This window comes from Sturnira hondurensis, unplaced genomic scaffold (assembly GCF_014824575.4).
Source record: "Sturnira hondurensis isolate 20B ecotype Veracruz unplaced genomic scaffold, ASM1482457v3 Scaffold0006496, whole genome shotgun sequence".
In the NCBI taxonomy this organism is placed as follows: Eukaryota; Metazoa; Chordata; class Mammalia; order Chiroptera; family Phyllostomidae; genus Sturnira; species Sturnira hondurensis.
Window position 1 is genome coordinate 11,474,806 of NW_028079127.1, and position 19,192 is coordinate 11,493,997.

The window sequence follows — 19,192 nt, forward strand, 5'->3', positions numbered from 1 at the left end:
CCCACATCTTGGGTTCAGTCTTAAGAGTTAGCACTACCTTTTCCCCCTCACTCTCCAGCCCACTACAGGGCTTCCTAAGGCCACTCATAGGTTTTCATACTGACCATTTAATAAACAAGCTATGCCAAGGAATACTTTGGTATGGCTGCCACTTCAGAGCAGGAGAGCACTGGTCAGCAGGCATCACGTTCTGTGACTCACTGTCATGGTCTTGCATTTCGCTGCTGTGACTCCCGCTCGTCACTGCAAAGAAATAGGTGTGTCAGGTCTTTCCCCCAAGGCTGCTTTTCCTAGGTTCAGAGACAGCTGTGTGGAGTTAATGAATAGGCCATGTAGAAAGCAGAGAGACTGTGTTGGAAGCGACAAGCGTTGGGAGGCAGGAGGCATGTGGCCTTGTTTCCTCATCTGTAGAAAGAGCAGCTTGGGGTTAGTGATCTCCAAGGAAACGTTGCCCTCAATATCCACCTTCCCTACTTCATAGCATCTCCTCACTTCCATTCTGTGTGGATCCAGTGACAACCATGTTCAACGTGAGGAGGGTAGGGGACCCGACCAGGCTTAGTCAATCCAAGTACCGCATTCGCTATTCACATCAATAGTTTGCATCAGGTACACACCTGGCCTAATCCAATCCAAGCAGAGTGGATCTCAGCATTACTGGGAATAAGGGTTCAAAGATGCTGAGTTTTTTCTATGAGTTTCAACCTGCGAGATACAGCCCCAAGACTGTGGGACATCAGGGAAAGCCTGTCTGGGAAGAAGGCAACGCAGCAGGAAGCACCTGAGAATGAAGGGCGCCCAGGCCCAACAGCGTGATTCGGGTTCCGGGATCCAGTCCTAAACTCCAGCATCACGAAAGCCAATAAGCCCTCTGGCTTTGTTTTTGTTTCTTTTTTATGTTATGTTATGTTATTTTTTGCTTAAGGCAGTTTAAGGATATGGTTTTTGCCTTTCGTTTCCTTGTTTCCATTCACTGCAATCAACACACTCCTGTTGGTTACAGGTCCCTTGTGGCACCAATGTTCTTTGGTCCAACTGGCTTTTTGAACTTAGACGAGTTATTTATTCACTTAGTGTCTTATCTCCCTCAACTGCAAACCAGAAATTAAAACAGGTGTCCTGCCCAACTTGCAAGCTTGCACAGGCAGGGAGAATGACAGGGACAGCACTTTCAGAAGCTGATACCAAGACACAGTGACAGAAACCATCCGTCAGCCCGTAGTGTTAACTATGTGCAATGGCTACTTTTGTGCATCAGAAAGGGTTGAGCAACAGCAGTTTCACATGTGCAAGCTACCATTTTTGCATGGTCCTTGCACGCTGTCTTAATTTGAGTATGCCTCCAAACTGTACAATTCAACAGCAGAAAGTTTTTATGTAAATTTGACTGGAGTGTTCGTTGTTTCCCTTTTCCTTCAACTCCCCCAGCAGCACTCATGCCTGACGGGAGGAGTGAAGGGGGAGTGGCAGCTGTTCACGCGCTCAGGTGCAGGTGGTAAGAACGTGCAAAAAGACGTTAGCTCCTACAGAGCACGCCCTTAGGCCACAGCTGGGGAAAGGCAGGGGGTGTGGCTGGCTTTGCTTTCACTCCCCTAACCTTCTCTGTACTTTTATTGAGGGCTTCCTAAAATAAATAACAGAGCTGCTTCAGTTTGCTTTTGATCCTAAAGGCCACATAAAATGTGTTTCCTTTGGTCACATCTATTTTCATGTGATACCCCAACACATCTATTTTTGCTTGTTTGTTTTTAGAAATGTAAATTTGGAAACAATTTCTCAAAATCCTGAGAAACTTGTTTCCACCTATAAGTAAGAAGGTTGGCAATGCAAGGAACTCTGTGTCCTCAGTTCTCCAAATGATACCTGGCCTTAAGTGTTTTCAAAATGATAAATCTTTCTATTTTTCTCCTGCTTATACCAAATCCAGAGAAAGCAAGAAACTAGTTCTTCCATCTTTCTTTCCTTTCTCCTCCATTGAAGAGAGGATGAAGGAAGTTCAGGAGCTTCAAGTTTGGAAGTGAGTCGCTGTCCCAACTTTACACCTAATGGCTATACAACCTTAGGGAAATGGTCTGAGGACTCTGGGCTTCAGTCTCTCCACCTGCAAAGTGGGTGTAACCACAGGACGCCTCCCAGGATTGTTAAAGGGATTCAATGAGTAATGTCTGAGGGTGCTTAGCATAGTGTCCATCACCAAAGTGTTTAAACAATGGTGCCATTATTACACTTCTTGTTTCAGCTCAGGTGACTCCGTTATTCCCAAGAAGCCCTGGCACATACTTTGTCCTTGGCCTCTTCGGTAACACTGTCTGATGTGAGGGAATTGCAGTTACTCAAGCACGGTGGCAAGGGCCGGTGGCCATGGGGGTGGGGGGCAGCCGAAGGCCAGCTCTGCTCCTCCAGGTGCAGGTTGGGAGGGTGGGCAGTGGGCAGGGGGCACTGTCCTCAGGGGTGATGGCATTTCCCACCCTTTCTCATCATAGCAGCAACAGTGTCGAGGCAGCCACTCCGACAGGACTAACACAATTGTGGCCTCTCTGGGAGCGGCCAGAGAGCCCAGGGATGGGAATCTGGGACCACAGGCTCACTCCAAAATTTCTGGCACAAGCCGGAGCCTGTTCAGGGGCTCATTAATACTAATAATAATATCTATTATACCTGTGTGTTTTCTGCACTACAGGCACTGTCCCAGACATTTGACATAGTTTATCAACTCATTAACTTATCTTCAAGGTTAGGATTTCTTTTTTAACAGACCTTCTTCCTTGACATGTCACATCCACTGTGTGAATACACCACAACTTGTCCTGTCCTTGACGGTCATGCGGGCTACTTTCAGAAGGTGTGTGGTTAGTATGAGTAATGCTGCCATGAGTGTTCTGGGCCTGTGTTTTAGGGGCATGTGTGCAACTTTCTGTCAGGTCTATTCCCCGGGTGGAATCCTGGGTCTGAGGCTATTCTTTAGCAGATGCAGCCAAACAGATGTAGAAAGTGGGTAACCCGCTCAACAAGTGTGGGAATGGGTTCAAAGACCCGACATAATTTGCTTAGTGTCACAGCTATTCAGTGGAAAGGATGAGATTCAAACTTTTTCTTCCCTTCAGGCCACACAGAGGATTTCTTGGGAAAATGTAACAGAAGAGAGAAGCGTGAATGTGAAGGCAGCCGACAGTCAAGTCCCAACATTTTGGAAAAAACTCATAGCTTGGGTTTGAATGTCTTTCAAAATATTTTCTTATGCATTCCTTTTTTAAAAATCTCGGAAATGACTGAAGTAGAACTTACGGTTCTGATTTGATAATCAAGAAAAATGAAGCTTTGAAAGTTCCCAGTTGCTGGAGAGATGAGTCAGATTCTTCCGATCCTCCAGTGTGAATTCAGCTTCTGAACTCCTCACCAGAGGCCAAAGGTCACAACTCTGGAGCTAACAAACCCTTTTATAGTTAAGAAGCAAGCCATATGAGGCCGTGAACCCTTTTATATCTGCGGTTCAGATTAGGTGGGACCAGGGACCCCCTCAGATTTGGGATCCAGACCACATGAGGTTGAAACCAGCTAAGAGGAGCCACCAGGTGCTTTCTCTCAGAGCAAGATTTTACGTGTGGTCACAGCAACCCAGTAATTCTACATCGTGATTGTGAGCCCTCTAACTGGAGATCTTGGGACACTTGCTCAAAGTGAACTGCTTGGAACAAGGTCAACCAATGTGCCTTAAATGATTTAGAACATCACCTCCCACCTCGGCCAGGTGACTCAGTTAGTTGGGCATCAGCCCATAAACCAAAAGGTCACAAGTTTGATTCCTGGTCAGGGCACATGCCTGGGTTGCTGATTCAGTCCTGATCGCGGTGCCTACAGGAGGAAACTGAGCAATGTTTCTCTTTCTCTCTCTCTCTCTACCCCCCTCGTCCTCTCTCCCCCTTTCTAAAACCAATAAGCATGTCCTCAGGCAAGGATAAAAAAAGAACGAACATCAACTCCCATCAACAATCCTGCCTATGAGACCAGCCTAACCTCTTCCTTCCTCTACCCATGTGCCCGGGACCTTTGTAAAATCCCTGGGCCTCTGCAACATCAAATCTGAGCTCTCTACTAGAAAACTGCCGTAAAAAACATGACACTTGGATTAACTGAGTTTTGCCTCTTTTTCCCCCCCATTATTTTTTGCCCATCTGATCATTATTATTCTAGAACCATCGTCTGGAGCCCAATATCTTTGGTCAGCTTTTAATGACCTTTGAATAGGTATTCAGTAAGGGATTCGGGGTCTCCCATCTGTTGGGTCATTTCAGCTAGTCTTCCATGGCTGTTCTCTGGCAATGGTGCAAAATCAGCGCCCTTTCCAGGCACAGGCAGCAGAAAAGCAGCGCAGGGTGGAGCTTAGCTCTGAAGTGACCAGGATGATGTGAACAGCACTCTGGGTAGATGAGGAAACTCTTGGAAGGTTTGGGTGGCTTGCCCAGTACCCTCAGTGAGCTGGTGCATCTGTGGGAGAGCGAACAGATGGTTCTCTCGTCTGGCTAGGAATTGACTCATCCTTTCGTGTTTGAGAACCATGTTGAAGCTGCAGGATCCATGCAAGGATCCCTGAAGAACTCAGAGTCACCTTTCATAGGAAGGTGAGTGCTATATTATCTGGAAAGGGGCCTTTTATTTTGCATTTTGTGTTTCTAGGGTTGATTGAATAATTAAAATCAAGCAACTGTTGGGTATAGTAGATCTACACAAAAGCAAAGAAGACGGCTTTGTTTATGGAAGGGCATGATGTCCAGCACAGCCCTGCCACAGCACTGCCAGGAGATGGCGGAGTGGAGGACTTAGCTGAGAGGGTGAAGCCATCGTCCACTGCAGGACCCCCAGAACCCATGCTGGAGCTGAGGCCAGGCGCCCTGAAAGGATCAGCTCCCACGTAGCTGTGAAAGGCAAAGGCAGCAACATAAGCCAGCGAGAAAGCCACACGCATCTCCTTCCAGGGCAGGATAAATCTCTGGAGTTTGGGGATAACAGCTGGAGAGGGAGGACTTTCCCTCCAGGAAGGAAATCTGGGACTTTCTTGCCAACCTGGTGCATGGGAAGAAGAGATGGGACTTGCTACCCTCAATTTGGGGCACTAGTCACATGGCCTACATTTGATTATCTACAGTGACTAATAGAAGTGGCGTGTAATATTATCCTTTCCCCAAGTATGTGCCATAGCATGTACTCTGAAAATTCTGAAGTTCAAGGCTCCAGACTCAAAAGCCTCAACTTTTCTCAACTTGAGATCAGGTCTCTAAGCTCAAAACATAACGTGTCACAAGACAAAGAATGAGGCAGCCCAACCATTTGGATATCAGTTGGTTCTGCTAAAAAACTTTTTAAATGATGTTACAAAATTTCAGAGATCGAAATTAATGGGACCCTGCTAATTTGAAGTGAGTGCGAGGGAAGCTCGACCCTCTTCCTCCCTGCTCCACTGGAAACAGACTGTAGAAATCCTCTGTGGTCTTGCTTCTCAGAGCTCCTCCGTGCAGCACCCACCCCCTGAGAGCTTTCGAGGAAGACAGGCTCTCGGGCCCCGCCCCGGGCTTACGGAGTCGGACTCTGCACTTTCCCACGTCCCCACGTCCCCCGTGGGCACACTGCAGTGCAGGGAGGTAGCGCCAGACAAAGCGATGAGCACACCAGCAAGCTCCTGAAGCTCCTGCAGCCGTACAGCTCCCCTGGTCTGGAGTCGGGGTCCTCTGAGACACATCGCCCTTGAAATGGAGAGGGCTGGGGTTCTCTCCCAGCAGAGAGAGGATGGCATCTCTTACCCAGGAGCCCCTATAGGACCCCATCTAAGACTGCATGGAACATTATGTCAAGAAAGAAGAAATAAACTCCCAGAGCCTATCACTGCCCTTCTATGAGAGATGTGGGGGTGACTTCCCTCACAAGTCCCCCCAATTGCCACAGATGAGAGTAAATATGACTGAGACATGATGTGATCTGCTTAGGGAGAAGTGGCCAGTTTCTCAGGGGAAAAAGGCCATGAGCAGTAGCCAGTTTCTCCGAGGAGAAAAAGGCCTCCAGCCTCCTCCTCCAGGGGCTTTTATTGGGTTCTAATACACAGGAATACAGGGAGGCAAGGATCAAACAGTAGATAACAATTCAAAGATATCTGAGGGCTTACTATGAGTCAGTCTGTCAGGAACAGAGTTTTAGGGTTTCCTGCTTGAACCCTTAACCTATGAATGAAAGCACTCTTAGCAGAGCAGATTTCACAGGTTTATCAGAAAATCTTTGTGATGCTAGATATTCCCCCAGGAAACGATCTAGCAAGGCAAGGAGCTGCACCTCTCTCCATCAGGTATTCAGGCTTAAGGGGATTAGAGCCAGGAAGCACTTCCCCCAGAGAACATGGGGACTGGGGCTATGTCAAAGAGTCCATTGCTCTTTGTTGCAGCCCCTGAGTCCTTCCATGAAGGCCTCCCAAGTGATCAAATCTGGCTTAGGTTGCCCCCTGCTGTGAGGGGTCTTACCTGTCATTGAGTTCCGACCAAGCTTTGGGGGCAGGGAGAGGAAACTGAGGCGGCCTTTGCTACCAGAGACAAGCTTTGTCTCCTTCGGCTGGAATTCCAGAGGTCATCCCTCACCCTTAGCCACAAGGGGTCAAGATACAATTCCTAGAACCAGGCAGAGCGGTCTACAACAGAGAGAGAAAATAATTTTGTACGGCTGCTCCAAGGCTGTTTTTTTTAAGGCCCTAGTTGAATGGTCAGCAATAGGCCCTGAGTTGGCTCACTTGGGCCTAAGTCCTGGGCCCACGTTGGACAGTCCCCGGGTTCTCCAGAGCCTGTGAACACATTCTCTTCTTGGTTGGTGGCTGCAAGGCTATAAAATCAAGAAGCCAAAAAGAAGATTAGGGTCCTTCTTTGCTCTCCATGTTACAGTAAATAAAACTCAATGTCTTGCGTCTCTGCTGTCCGCCTTCCAAAGTCTAATTCTAAAGCGTCACGGTTCCTTGGGGCCTGCAAGTGTGCAAATCTAGGTGCACGCCTGCAGTGGACAAAGCAAGCCCCTACTCCATGACTCCTAACCGTCTCAGATCTCATTTTCCTCCACCCAGTGGACCTTGGATTCACCTGCTTAAAAAATAAATGGCCAAAGGCAAAAAACTCTTTGAGACCAAGAAGATAGAGACTCAAAACACAGGTATACGTATTACACCTAAAAAAATTTTTGCATGGAATTTTACCACAGTTTTTGATGGCCTTTACTCTTTTTGCCATCTTCTAAGTTCAAAAGGAGGAATAAACGGCATGGGGTGGGGGCGTGGGAGGGGGCAAAAGAGAAGAAAGGAGTATTAGTGAACGTTTAATTGACATATCTTTCTGTGAGATCATTCACAAATTTCCTTGAGTACTCTAGCTGAGGCTACACGTGGAAAGAGGGCTTTCTCCATCACCTAGAATCTCCCTACATATTTCTGACACTTTATCTGTTCACTGAATGAGAAGCACCTCGGGTTTAGCAGGTTTTTAATTAAAGCAGGTCTGAAGCCAAGAGCCCTGGGCCTGGCCCTGATACGTGTCTCAACACTGCCATCTCCTGGAGAGGGCGCCACTGTTCACTTTCCATTGGCCCTGCCCGGCACTGGCTGCTCAGGTCTTCAAAAAAAAAAAAACGAGAGAGAGAGAGAGAGAGAGAGAGAGAGAGAGAGAGAGAGAGAGAGAGAGAGAGAGAGAGAAAAGACTAAATCGTTTTGCTCTTTACCCAGTGCTGAGGCACAGAGGCTGCTGATGGTAAGAACAACCTGTTCCCATATGAGAGGGCAGGGACTGGTCCAGGGTGGTCGCGGGATGACCGGCGTCTGGGCAACAGTTGTGAGAGCCGCTGGTGAACAAGGCTGGCGTTGCTCAAGTAAAGATACTGCCGGCGGGGGCGGGGCCGGTGGGTGCGGCAGCCGAGTGGTGGACAAGAGCCAGTGTCCTCAGAGTCCGGCAGCAGGCACCTGGGGTAACACACAGGTGAGAAGGGCCTCTCTTCCCCCAACCAGAGTTGATGAAGGCGCGCGTTGTTGCGTGGGAGGTGGAAGGCCCTCACCTTTGACCCGTGGAGGAGAGCAGGAGTCTGATGTAGAGTAGGGTGGGGTACTCGGGAGCTGGTGCGTCCTGAGGATTAGAGGCAGGCGTTGCTTTTTTGTTGAAACCTACTTTATCATATTTTTTGTCACAAATGGGAGGTGGCCCCCAGTGTAGAGCACCCCCAGGGATGGTTCTAGGTGCTTCAGGGGCCAAAGCCCACCAGGAACCTGTGTTAAATGAATGGGCTTTGAGTCAGACAGACCTGGGTTTGAGTCCCAGCTCTTCCACTTCCTAGCTGTGTGTCCATAAACAAGTAATTAGTCTTTCCAGGCTTTGGTTTCTTCACTTACAAAATGGGAATAATCTCAATGCTCCCCTCATAACATCATTGTGAGAATTAAATGAGATACTGTGTACAAACCCCAGACATAGTGCCCCAAATGTAGAGTGCTCAGTAAACTTTAGTTAACATTATTGTTGCTTTTTAACCTTCTCGGATTACTTACACCAGAGCGATGGTCGTACATACTGTTTGGGCTAAGACCTTGTAAAACAGTGCTACCAAAGCAGCGGTTTTCCATCTCTGCTCCGGAAGATCCCAGAGTTCTTGGGAGGGGCTCTGGGGTTTTATACAGGAAATATGTTCATGCTTGGGAGGGAAATCATAACATTTTTTTCTGTTTTGTGTCATGAGGGGAAAGTAAACTCTGATTTTGAAAAAAATGCACACTACCACTAACGAAGTGTGAAAACTGCTCCACAAAACCTGCAAGTCCCTTACGGCTCTGGGACTCTGTGATGCTCAGCAAGCACCACCCGCCCCCACCTGGTTCTCTTGTGGGAGAGTCAGCTGTCCTGTTTTCTTGGCTGATTAAGATTTCAACCTTGTACAATAAAGAGAAAAGTCTGCTTTTGTTATTAACCAGGAAAATTGTGTTTTCTCAAATTTATCCTTTCTAATTTATTCACTTCTTATTAATAAGGGGAGAGAGAACATACATTTACAGTTCTTCAACCCCCCCCCCACCCAAGTGAAAGAAAAGGAATACAGAAGCATAAACACAAAAGGACACAGAGTGCGTGAGCAGAGACCACACCAGACCACATTTCAATGATGCTGGTGCAGACAGAAGTAGTGTGGGTGCGGACCGAATTAGCAGAATGGAAAAAGCAAAAACAAGACTTCCTGGGGTTGGAGGAGGGGATGTAGGAGCCAACAGGAAGTTATCCGATTTGAGTTCAGCCCCAGAAAAGCCCAAGACATTAGAATTAATAGGAGTATCTGAATTCAAGTGTAAGGTGGGGCTGAAAATAAAAGGACTGATTAAAAGTTAGATGAAGGAACAGCTGGACCCTTAGATCAGCTTCCCCAGCCCACACAGCTGGCCACCACCTCCATGACCCCAACAGAAGCTGAGAAAGCTTACTTTCTAAAGAAATTACTACAAGGAGACTGTGGAGCTACTGGGCTAAAAATTGAAAAATTAATTAAAAGTCTAAACGCCGAACTGTGAGACTTTTCTTCAACTTGACTGTAGGCTTCCAAGCAGATTTCCCACAGTAAGAAATTGGAAGGTTGTTCCCCAGAAAAAATTGGATGTCATCAGGAGGGGAAAAATGATATTTTGCAGGAGGCCAAGAAAATGGCCTCCTGCCTGATCACCCTGCAATGAAGTTCATCCTTCGAGAAGAAGGGCTTGCCTCCCGAATATCTTAAGAGCAAGCAGTGAAGGAACAGACATTTTCACAAAACCTTGAATATTAAAGACAGAGAACAACTAGATAAATAAGAAATGCAGAATTGTTACCGAACAAGGGTCCGAGGGCTGGGGGTGGGGGGCAATACTTGGCCCGCCCAGGATGCCAAAAACTGCTTCAGAAAACAGAGGCCCCTCCCAAGGAGGGTATACTAATATCTATTGGACTCTTCTGTCCCCCGCCAATTGGAAAGGCATCTCTCAATGCCAGAGATTTGTGAAAAGGAAACAAAATGTTTATTTAATGCTATTCAGGCCTAGTGCCTTCATTAAAATATCAAGGTCTTTAAGGATATACACCTACACACACCCACACACAGCACTCCCTTATCCCACTGTCCCAACTCGAGGTACCGTAAATCAGGAAAAGAGCACACATCTGTTTTTTCAGGTTGCTGGCACTGTGAGCTGTGTCGCCTGTCCAGGCAGGATCTCCAACCAATCCAAAATCATGCAGCACCTTCCACTGGCAAGAGTTCTTTGTACTAAGTTCCAGTCAAAGTCTCTCCTGCTTTCCAGGCTACTCGGCCAAAAGAAGCACCCCAAAGCCACATGGGCCTCTTCTACCAAAGCCGCACTCCACCAAAAGCGCGCGTCTTTCTTCTTCACCTGGCCGCAGGGATCTCCATTCTGGCAAAGCTGCGTGGTCTTCTCTTTCACCTGGCCAAGAGGGGGTCTGCTCTCTGCTGAAACCATGTGGCTCTCCCTCCTAATGACTACAGGGGTCTACATCTTTCCAAAACAGCGTGGCTCTCCCCCTCACCTGGCCAAGAGGGGGTCCTCACTCTGCTAAAGCCACATGGCTCTCGCACAGGCACTCTCTCTGAGCATCAGCCCCCGTTACATCCTGGGTAGCAGCCACCCACTTCTCCCTGGCCCAAAACTTGGCCACAGCTATTTAACATATCTATGAAACCAGTTAAAGATTATAGATATGTTAAATGACCATTCCAGAGGTTAGCTGCAAAACTGTTGCTATACAAAACAGCTCTCAATGGCCCTGCTCCATTTGTCCCTTCCCCCAACTGACACCTGGGTGGGGTGAGGACATCTTAATAATATTTCCTCCAATATTCCTATACACTTTGAGTTCTGGACACCATTCCAAATCTTTTCTGGGCCCCGCCTTGGCTGCACCCTGTATCAGAATCACAAAGCCCTTCTGCTTCTGATATGACTGGTAAGCTCTTACAACCTGATCCTTTCCCAGGTAAAAACTATGAACTCTGAAAAAAAAATTTAGCCTACCCCAAAACAACAGAAGGAAACAAAAGCAAAAAGATTCAGAAGGGGCACTGCAGCGAGGACAAAGGCAGTGGCATACGGGAGTCACCTGTTCACAGCTCTTAGCCTTGGGCCCATTCAAGTCAGAGCTCACAAAAGAGCTAAAATGCCAATAAAAACCTATGGTCTTTCTGGCCTAATGGACCCAAGAACAGAGTTTGGGGCCAACACAGCTGCTGAAAGTAAAAGGGTGAAAGGAGAAGCTTGGGAAAGAGATTTAGAGAGAAGAAACCCAGAGTCTACAGGGAAATTCTGCCCAAGTGTCCAGCTGACTCTGGAGCCGTCCATGTGCGGGGCTTAACAGGCCAACCAAAGTAAATAGGACTGAACGGAAATTTGAGCTCCTGCCTGAGAGACAGAGTTTACAGATTGAGTCTAAGCAAACTAATTGCCTGGTAAAACAAAAATATATATACTCTTCAGAGAAATATAAAAGAATCTAGACATTCACAGTGTCCAGGATACAGTAAAGAAATTCCTGAGGTACTCAGTAGGAAGAAACATCTTTTGATTACCAATTCTAAGTTGATGAATAAACTGAGAAAACAATTCCTAAAAGAATGTTATCATAAATATGCAATTCGTTGTTAAAACAACAACCAAAAGAGAATTACTCAGTAAAGAAATGGGGAAATGTACTCCAGCCTCAAGGAAAGACCCATCGATGGCCACTGATTCAGAGACGATCCAAATTCCAGGTTAGCAAGCAATCAGGTGTTATAACTTACCTTAATGGAGTAGAAGGAAAGGTGTTTGTAAAAAATTTTACAAACACAAAATCTCAGGAAGCATATCAAAACTATAAAAAAGAAGTAAATGGAAATTCTAGAGTGAAGACAGTTTTAAATATGAAAGTTTAAAAAAATTAATTATTAGGTGGCATAACAGAAAAACTTGAAGATACATCAATAAATATCATCCAATCTAGAAAACAGATAAAAAATTATATTAAAAAATAGGGAGACAAAAAGACTCCGGAACTTGTGAACAGGGTAGAGTAGAAAAATAAAGATATAATGTCCAAAAACTTTCCAAGTTTGGTAAAACACATACATTTATAAGTTTGAGAAGCTCAGCAAATCTTGAGAAACATAAGTATATAGAAAAACATATCTAGGTTATCAGTCAAATAGCCGTAAACCAAAAATAAAGAGAAATTCTCAAAAGTAGCCAGAGAAAAACAACATATTACATTTAGGGTAACAGTGATTTAAATGATCAGTGACTTCTCATCAAAATGTCCACAGGCAATAAGCTACTCCAACAATACCTTTAAAGTGCTAGAGAAAATAAAAACTGACAATCTAGAACTTTATATCCTGCAGGAGACCATTGTGCATGGCGTGGGCCCAGCTCCCACTCAGAGATGCACAGGACTCACACCCAGGGACAGGATCTCCAGTGGGGGATCAGGCCTGCTATGTACCCAGGCCGCTATGAGTCTTACTTTTTGCTAAAAACTCCCTCACCTGGATTTGTGGCAAACATTTACTGCAAAGTAACATCCTAAAAACCATGCTAAACCTTCCTAGGACCAGTGTAACCAGTTCAACCACTCTTGCCTTTTCATGTGCAAATATCCCTCTTCTGTGATGTGATAAGCAGCATCAGCTCCTTTGTTTTCTTTAAAAGGTAACCCTAAAGCAAACCTGTGCATAGTAAATTGGGACTATCCTGTACTTTACCGAGAAACCCAGTAAGGGCCGGTCCTGGCAAGGGCCACAGCTTTTGCTCCCCCTGGGAGAAAAGCCATGCTCACCCTTTTCCTCCACCAGACTCGGTAATCTGTGTGAATGTCTCATTTCATCCATAATGACACAGACACTGTGGGCCAGTGTCCGCATCAATATCCAATGAAAATATTCTTCAAGAATGAAAGAAGATTAAAGACATTTTGGGTTAAAAAAATCTTAAGTGAATCCATGAACAGATATGCACAATAGGAAATGATAAAAACATTATTCAGGCTAGAGAAAAATAATAGATGAAGACTTCCAGTCAAGATGGAGGCATAGGTAGACACACTTCACCTCCTCCCTCTACCACAGAAAAAATTACAACTAGGCCTCAAAACAAATAACACCCAGAATTGCCAGAAAAGTGAGCTGTATGGAAGTCTGACAAAAAAGAATTTAAAGAAGCCACATTTATCCAGACAAGTACGCGGGTCAGAGATGCAGAGATGGGGCAAAGAGGCAAGGACATGTGGTGTGGTTCAAGAGGCAGTGACAGAGGTGGTATGCCATCCCACATTCATGTTTCCTGGATAAAAATCGGGAGGGATACCTTAGGAACAAGGAGGACCTTGGGAGCGAGTGATCCCAGCCCCAGGCCAGACCACACAGACCAGGATTCCAGCAGCAGGAAGACAAAGTTCCAGAACTTCTGGCTGCAAAAAAACCAATGGGGGTGGGGTAGCAGAAGAAACCGCTGTTTTTTAGGAGTCTGTTTAAAGGGCCCACATGAACTTTAAATGTATGAAAACCCACACACTCTGGGATTCACCACCAGGGCAACAGCTGGAAGGGTGCCAGTGGTACACAGGAAGAGGATAAAGTGACCGGAAATGGGGTGAGTGCTGGACAAGCCTCCAAAAACCAGGTAGTGGCATTGTACCCTCTTTGAGCCCTCCTCACACACAGAGCCACAAAGTGAAGCAAGTTGTCCTGCCCTGGCAAATACCTAAAGCTCCACCCCATACAACTCAACAGGTGCACTAAGACAGGGCGTCAAAGCAGCCCTACCTGATACACAGCAACAAACACAGGGAGGCTGCCAAATTGAGGAGGCAAAGAAATACAGCCAAAATGAACAAAGAGAACAAACCCCCAGAAAAAGAACTAAACACAATGGAGATAGCCAACCTATCAGATGCAAAATTCAAAATACTGGTGATCAGGATGCTCAGAGAACTCATTGGTACAGAACAACATAAAAAAAAATGAAGTTTACACTAAGTAAAATAAAGAAAAATCCATAGGGAACCAACAGTGAAGGGAAAGAAGCCAGGATTCAAATCAATGATTTGGAACATAAGGGAGAAATACACATTAAACCAGAACAGAAAGAAGAATTCAGAAAAACAAGGGTGGTACACGAAGCCTCTGGAACATCTCCAAAACATAGGTCTGTCAGAAGGAGAAGAAATTGAAAACTTATTTGAAAAAATAATAGAAGAAAACTTCCCTAATTTGACAAAGGAAATAGACATACAAGTTCAGGAAGCACAGACAGTCCCAAACAAGTAGGACCCAAAGAGGGCACACCGAGACACATCATAATTAAAATGCCAAAGTTTAAAGATAAACAGAAAATCTTAGAAGTAGCAAGAGATAAGTAGTTAGTTACCTACAGAGGAGTCCCCACAAGACTCTCAGCTGATTTCTCAAGAGAAACTGCTGGCAAGAAGGGAGTGGCAAGAAGTATTCCAAGTAATGAAAAGCAAGAACCTACAACCTAGATTACTCTACCCAGCAAAGCTATCATTTAGAATGGAAGGGCAGATAAAGTGCTTCCCAGACAAGGTAAAACTGAAGGAGTTCATCATCACCAAGCCATTATTATGTGAAATGTTAAAGGGACTTATTTAAGAAAAATAAGATCAAAACTATGAACATTAGCATGGCAACAAACTCACAACTATCAACAACTAAATCTAAAAAAACAAACTAGGCAAACCACCAGGACAGTAATAGAATCATAGATATGGAGATCATTTGGAGGGCTATCAGCTGGGAGGGGAAGTGGGGGAATGGGGGAAAAGGTGCAGGTATTAAGAAGCATAATTGGTAAGTACAAAATAGACAGGGAGCTATTAAGACTAGTATAGGAAATGAAGAAACCAAAGAACTTATATGCATGACCCATGAACATGAACTAAGGGGAGGACTGCTGGAGTGAAGACGGGTACTAGCCAGGGCAGGGGCAAAAGGGGAAAAATTGGGACAACCGGAATACATAATCAATAAGGTATATATTTTTTAAAAAAGTACAGATTGATAATTACGAAATAGTCACAGGATGTAAAATGCAGTCAATAATATTGTAATAAATATGTGGAGTGTTCAATGGGTGCTAGATTTATTGGTGTGATCATTTTGTAAGTTGAATAAATGTCTAGTCATTGGGTTGTACACCTGAAACTAAGGTAATATTGTATATCAACTTTTTTATTTTTATTTAAAAATAAAAATACTTTAAGAAAAGTGTTTTAAAAAAGAAAAATGATAGATGAAAACTTGAAATTTTGGGAAGAAGTGTAGAAAATCAAAAATGGCATACTCATATATCTGAATGCAAATTCTTTTTTCTCTTAATTTCTTTAAAGTACATAAGACTATAGCAAGCAAAAATTATGACATTATCTTATAGAGCTTATAATGAGTGTGGTTATAATACTTAGGACAATGGCATAGAGACGGGAACGGGGGATACTTGGAATTACACGATTGAATATTCCACATTTTAGGTAGATAATATTAGGTTCTTAAAAGGTACAACTCAAGAACAACAACATAAAAACATAATTTAGATAGAAAGTGGTAGAAATACCTAAAAGGGTTAAAATTATTTGCCTCCAGGAGAGCAAAATTCAGTCAGGCAGAGGATGGCTGGTTTTCATCATAAGCCATTTATGTGGCACCATTCGATGTCGTAAATTCTGCACGTGTATCACACTTTTAAACCTACAAATTAAATTGGGTGATTGACTATGTGATCTTACAGTGTCACATTCGAGATTCTAGGCAGTTAAGTTACCGTTACATTATCAGCACCACTGAATTCAATAATGTGAATAAAAACTAAAAACCACAAGTGAATTATCAATTTAGTCAAGAAACACAGCATGGCATATTAGAAGCAGGAATGCGCACTTCATCTCTCTGTGGAGAACCGAAGGTCTCTGGGCTGAGTGGCAGCAATATGTGTTGGTGGTTTTAAAATGAAAAAAATTTTTAAATGCATTCCTTAAAACTTAGTCTCCCTTCCAAAACTCATCACAGCTACTTCTTTATTTCATTGCATCCCAGGCTTGAGGCATTTTAATATACTGAGAGAAATTTTGCAGTTCTTTTCAGAGAATTTGAGGGAAGAATGAATGATAGCTACTTTCAAAACTAAGCAAGTTATTTAAAAATAACTGAGCAAATTGTTAAAACAAGGGCAACAATTAGCTTCAAGAAAAACACTTATTTGGGACTGTTTCTGAGCTGCTAACTCTTCCCTAGTCACAGGCACCCCGTCAGGAATCCCAGGAATGCACCCGAGACTGTTTTTGGACTCCCTGCTCCAAAAGTGCCTGTTGAGCCAAAGGGATTTTCATGAAGTGGGCCTAGGAAGCAGCAAACACCACAGTCACGGCTTGAGGGGCCAGCTCTGTCTCTAGCTTCTGTAGGAGATAGTTGTAAATGTCGAAAGAATTCTTAGCTGCTGATTTAAAAAAAAAAAAAACAGAATGATTTGCCTCCTAAACCCTTTTGTCTCAGAAGCACAACTTGTTCTGTGTTTGGAGGTTGCATGCTGCGCATATCAAAAGAGAGCGCGCACCTCCAGGGGGCTGAGGTTACTACGTGTGTGACGTCTGCATGCTGCCCCCGAATTGCAACCAGGCTAGAGCAAGCACTGACTGAGTGCCTAGCATGGGCCTGTGGCTGACTCCACTGGGCGCGATGCAGGACACAGAGTGTTAAGACACGAGCCCCGTGTGACCACCCAGCTGGGACGACTCGCAGTCCAGACAGTCGGATCCCCAGTTTTCTCCCGTGACCCCCTGACCCCCCGCGACTGTCTTCTCTGAAGTTCTACCACACAGTGAGCCCAACTCAACACAAGGCCTGGGACAGAGTTAAGAGCCTGGTACATAATAAATATGAATTAGGGTTTTTTTACTTTACATATAGTCATATATATATATATATATGTTAATATACATACAAATTCATAGACCAAGAAGGGGCTTTCCTGACCTCCGCATCTAAAGTGGTAGCTTTCCCCATCCCTCACTCCCTGCCCCCTTCCCTCCTCCTTATTTTCCTTACCCTACTGGACGTCGATAAGATGTATGTCTCACACTGTGTGTCTCACACTGCATGTCCTTGCCGTTCTCCTCCTGCCGGGGAGGCCAGAGAACCAAGGAGTGTGGGCGGGGAAGGAATGGGAACGGCTCATGCCAGGAGGAGGAACAAGGAAACGAACTGTCTGTAGAGAACTGTAAAACAATCCTTAATCCCACAACAGTCCGCCTGCCTTTCTCTTTAGTAACTGCGTACCACCAACTCAGAGAAAAATCCGCGGATGCCCCGCGGGGCAGACAGCCTCCCATCACACCGCCCTCGGAGGTGAGGTGCTTCATTCACTGCTGCACCCCATTCATTACCCAGCTACGAAAGTGGTTATTGAAAATGTTTTCTCCAGTGCCTTATGTGTATGATTTCCCCTCCCACACGAGCGTGTCTTACGGTGTGGCGATTACCAGATGGGAAGGTGGGGAGGTAGAGGAGGGTAGGGGGAGATAAATGGTGATGGGAGGAGAGCTGACTTGGGTGGTGAACACAGTACAATATACAGATGATGTGTTGCAGAATTGTACACCTGAAACCTATATAATGTTATTAATCAACATCACCCAAATAAATTTAATTTTTAAAAAAGAGCATGCCTTAATATTGTGTAGGTGTGCCCTGCATAGTATCCAGTTTTGAGCAGGTGGTAGGCACTCAATAAATATTTGATTGAGCTTAGTTAGGGTTTGCACTCACCGCTGGGAACTTGGGGCGGGAAAGAGCCCTGGCAGAAGTGCCCTCAGTGGATGAGGTAGCACAAGACAATCATTTCGTGATGGCAGTGAGAGACGAGAAACACACGGTGCCTCTCCTCCCCTCTAATCCTATGTTAGCAAATGGCAAGTACCCCTGCCCCCCAGTCACCACCCCTCCTCTGCTGCTGTAGAAATAGACAACCCTTCCAGAGAAGCCGCTCTGGGCCAGGCCCTGAGCTAGCTCTCTGCATGTGCCGACTCAGCTCATCTCTACCGCCACCGGATGGAAGGGACTGTTGTTGCTCCTCTGCCGTAGGCAGTGAGGCTGGCGCTCCGAGGCCATTCATCCGGCCACCAGTCAAGCTGGAGTCTGCCGCCAGAGCTCATGCCCTAAAGAACGCAGTGTTTTCCAATTGAAAACTACGGGCTACTTCATTCACCAAGGGTACCTTTAGAATCAAGAAATCACCCGTAATGTCTTAGCCCAAGATTCTACTTTGTCTATCTTATGCTGAATCAGTGTGAACCCAGATGGCAAACCAGTCTACGAACTCAAACAGCCTTTAACAAGCTTTTCTCTTAGAACTATGCGTATTACCTCACTGCCTTGTGCAACATCACAATTAAGAGTTTATCAGCCCCACTCAACTGTCAGCAGAACTAAACATACAGCTGGTCAGTGCCTCCTAACTTGTTTTGACATCCAACCCCAATAAGCCAAGTCCTAAGGAAGCCTCTGGATGTCAGACGCTTCAGCTCAACCATTAGAATGAAATTAAATGAAACCTAGAGTTGATTCCTTGTGGACCTAATGTATCCCTATGGTCCCTTCCTATGAAGTCACTGTGAATAGTTGTCCTCTCACACGTTTTTGAAGGAAACAAATTTTGTTTTGAAAAGCACTAATCTAGTTCCCAGAGTCTTCCTTCCTCTACACGCTCTCTCTCTCCATTTCCTTTTTCACTGCATCCTCCAGAGTTTTAAAAAATTTTATTTCAGTCTTTAATTTTTTTAAATTTTATTGATTAGGGGATAGAGAGAGAGAGAGAAACATCACTTACTTTGTTGTTCCACTTATATCTGCACTCATTGGTTGCTTCTTTGTATGTGCCCTGACCAGGGATAGAACCTGCAACCTTGGTGTATCAGGACAGCATTCCAACGAACAGAGCTACTCAGCCAGGGATGCACCCACCAGAGGTTTATGCTATTCCCTAAATGTCCAGCCTCCCTCCATCCAAGTAGCTCTCCAAACCTGGGTATTTCCCACTGTATCCAACTACTACAGCTCACCTTGTCTCTAGGAGGTAACTGCCTGGCTAACCTACAGGATCAGAGAGGACTTC

The 19,192-nt window shown here is 45.1% G+C and overlaps 1 protein-coding gene across 1 annotated transcript in view; it reads right to left on the bottom strand.

Annotated features, from left to right (window-relative positions):
• Nucleotides 1-18,233, bottom strand: part of MYRFL (myelin regulatory factor like) — a 79,812-nt gene extending 61,579 nt beyond the window's left edge. Inside the window, 6 exon segments of the mRNA XM_037049917.1 lie at nt 101-243; nt 6,767-6,805; nt 6,808-6,855; nt 7,745-7,975; nt 8,068-8,135; nt 18,121-18,233. Coding sequence (XP_036905812.1) covers nt 101-243; nt 6,767-6,805; nt 6,808-6,855; nt 7,745-7,975; nt 8,068-8,135; nt 18,121-18,233 — 642 coding nt within the window.
• Between the last annotated feature and the right edge of the window lie 959 nt (nt 18,234-19,192).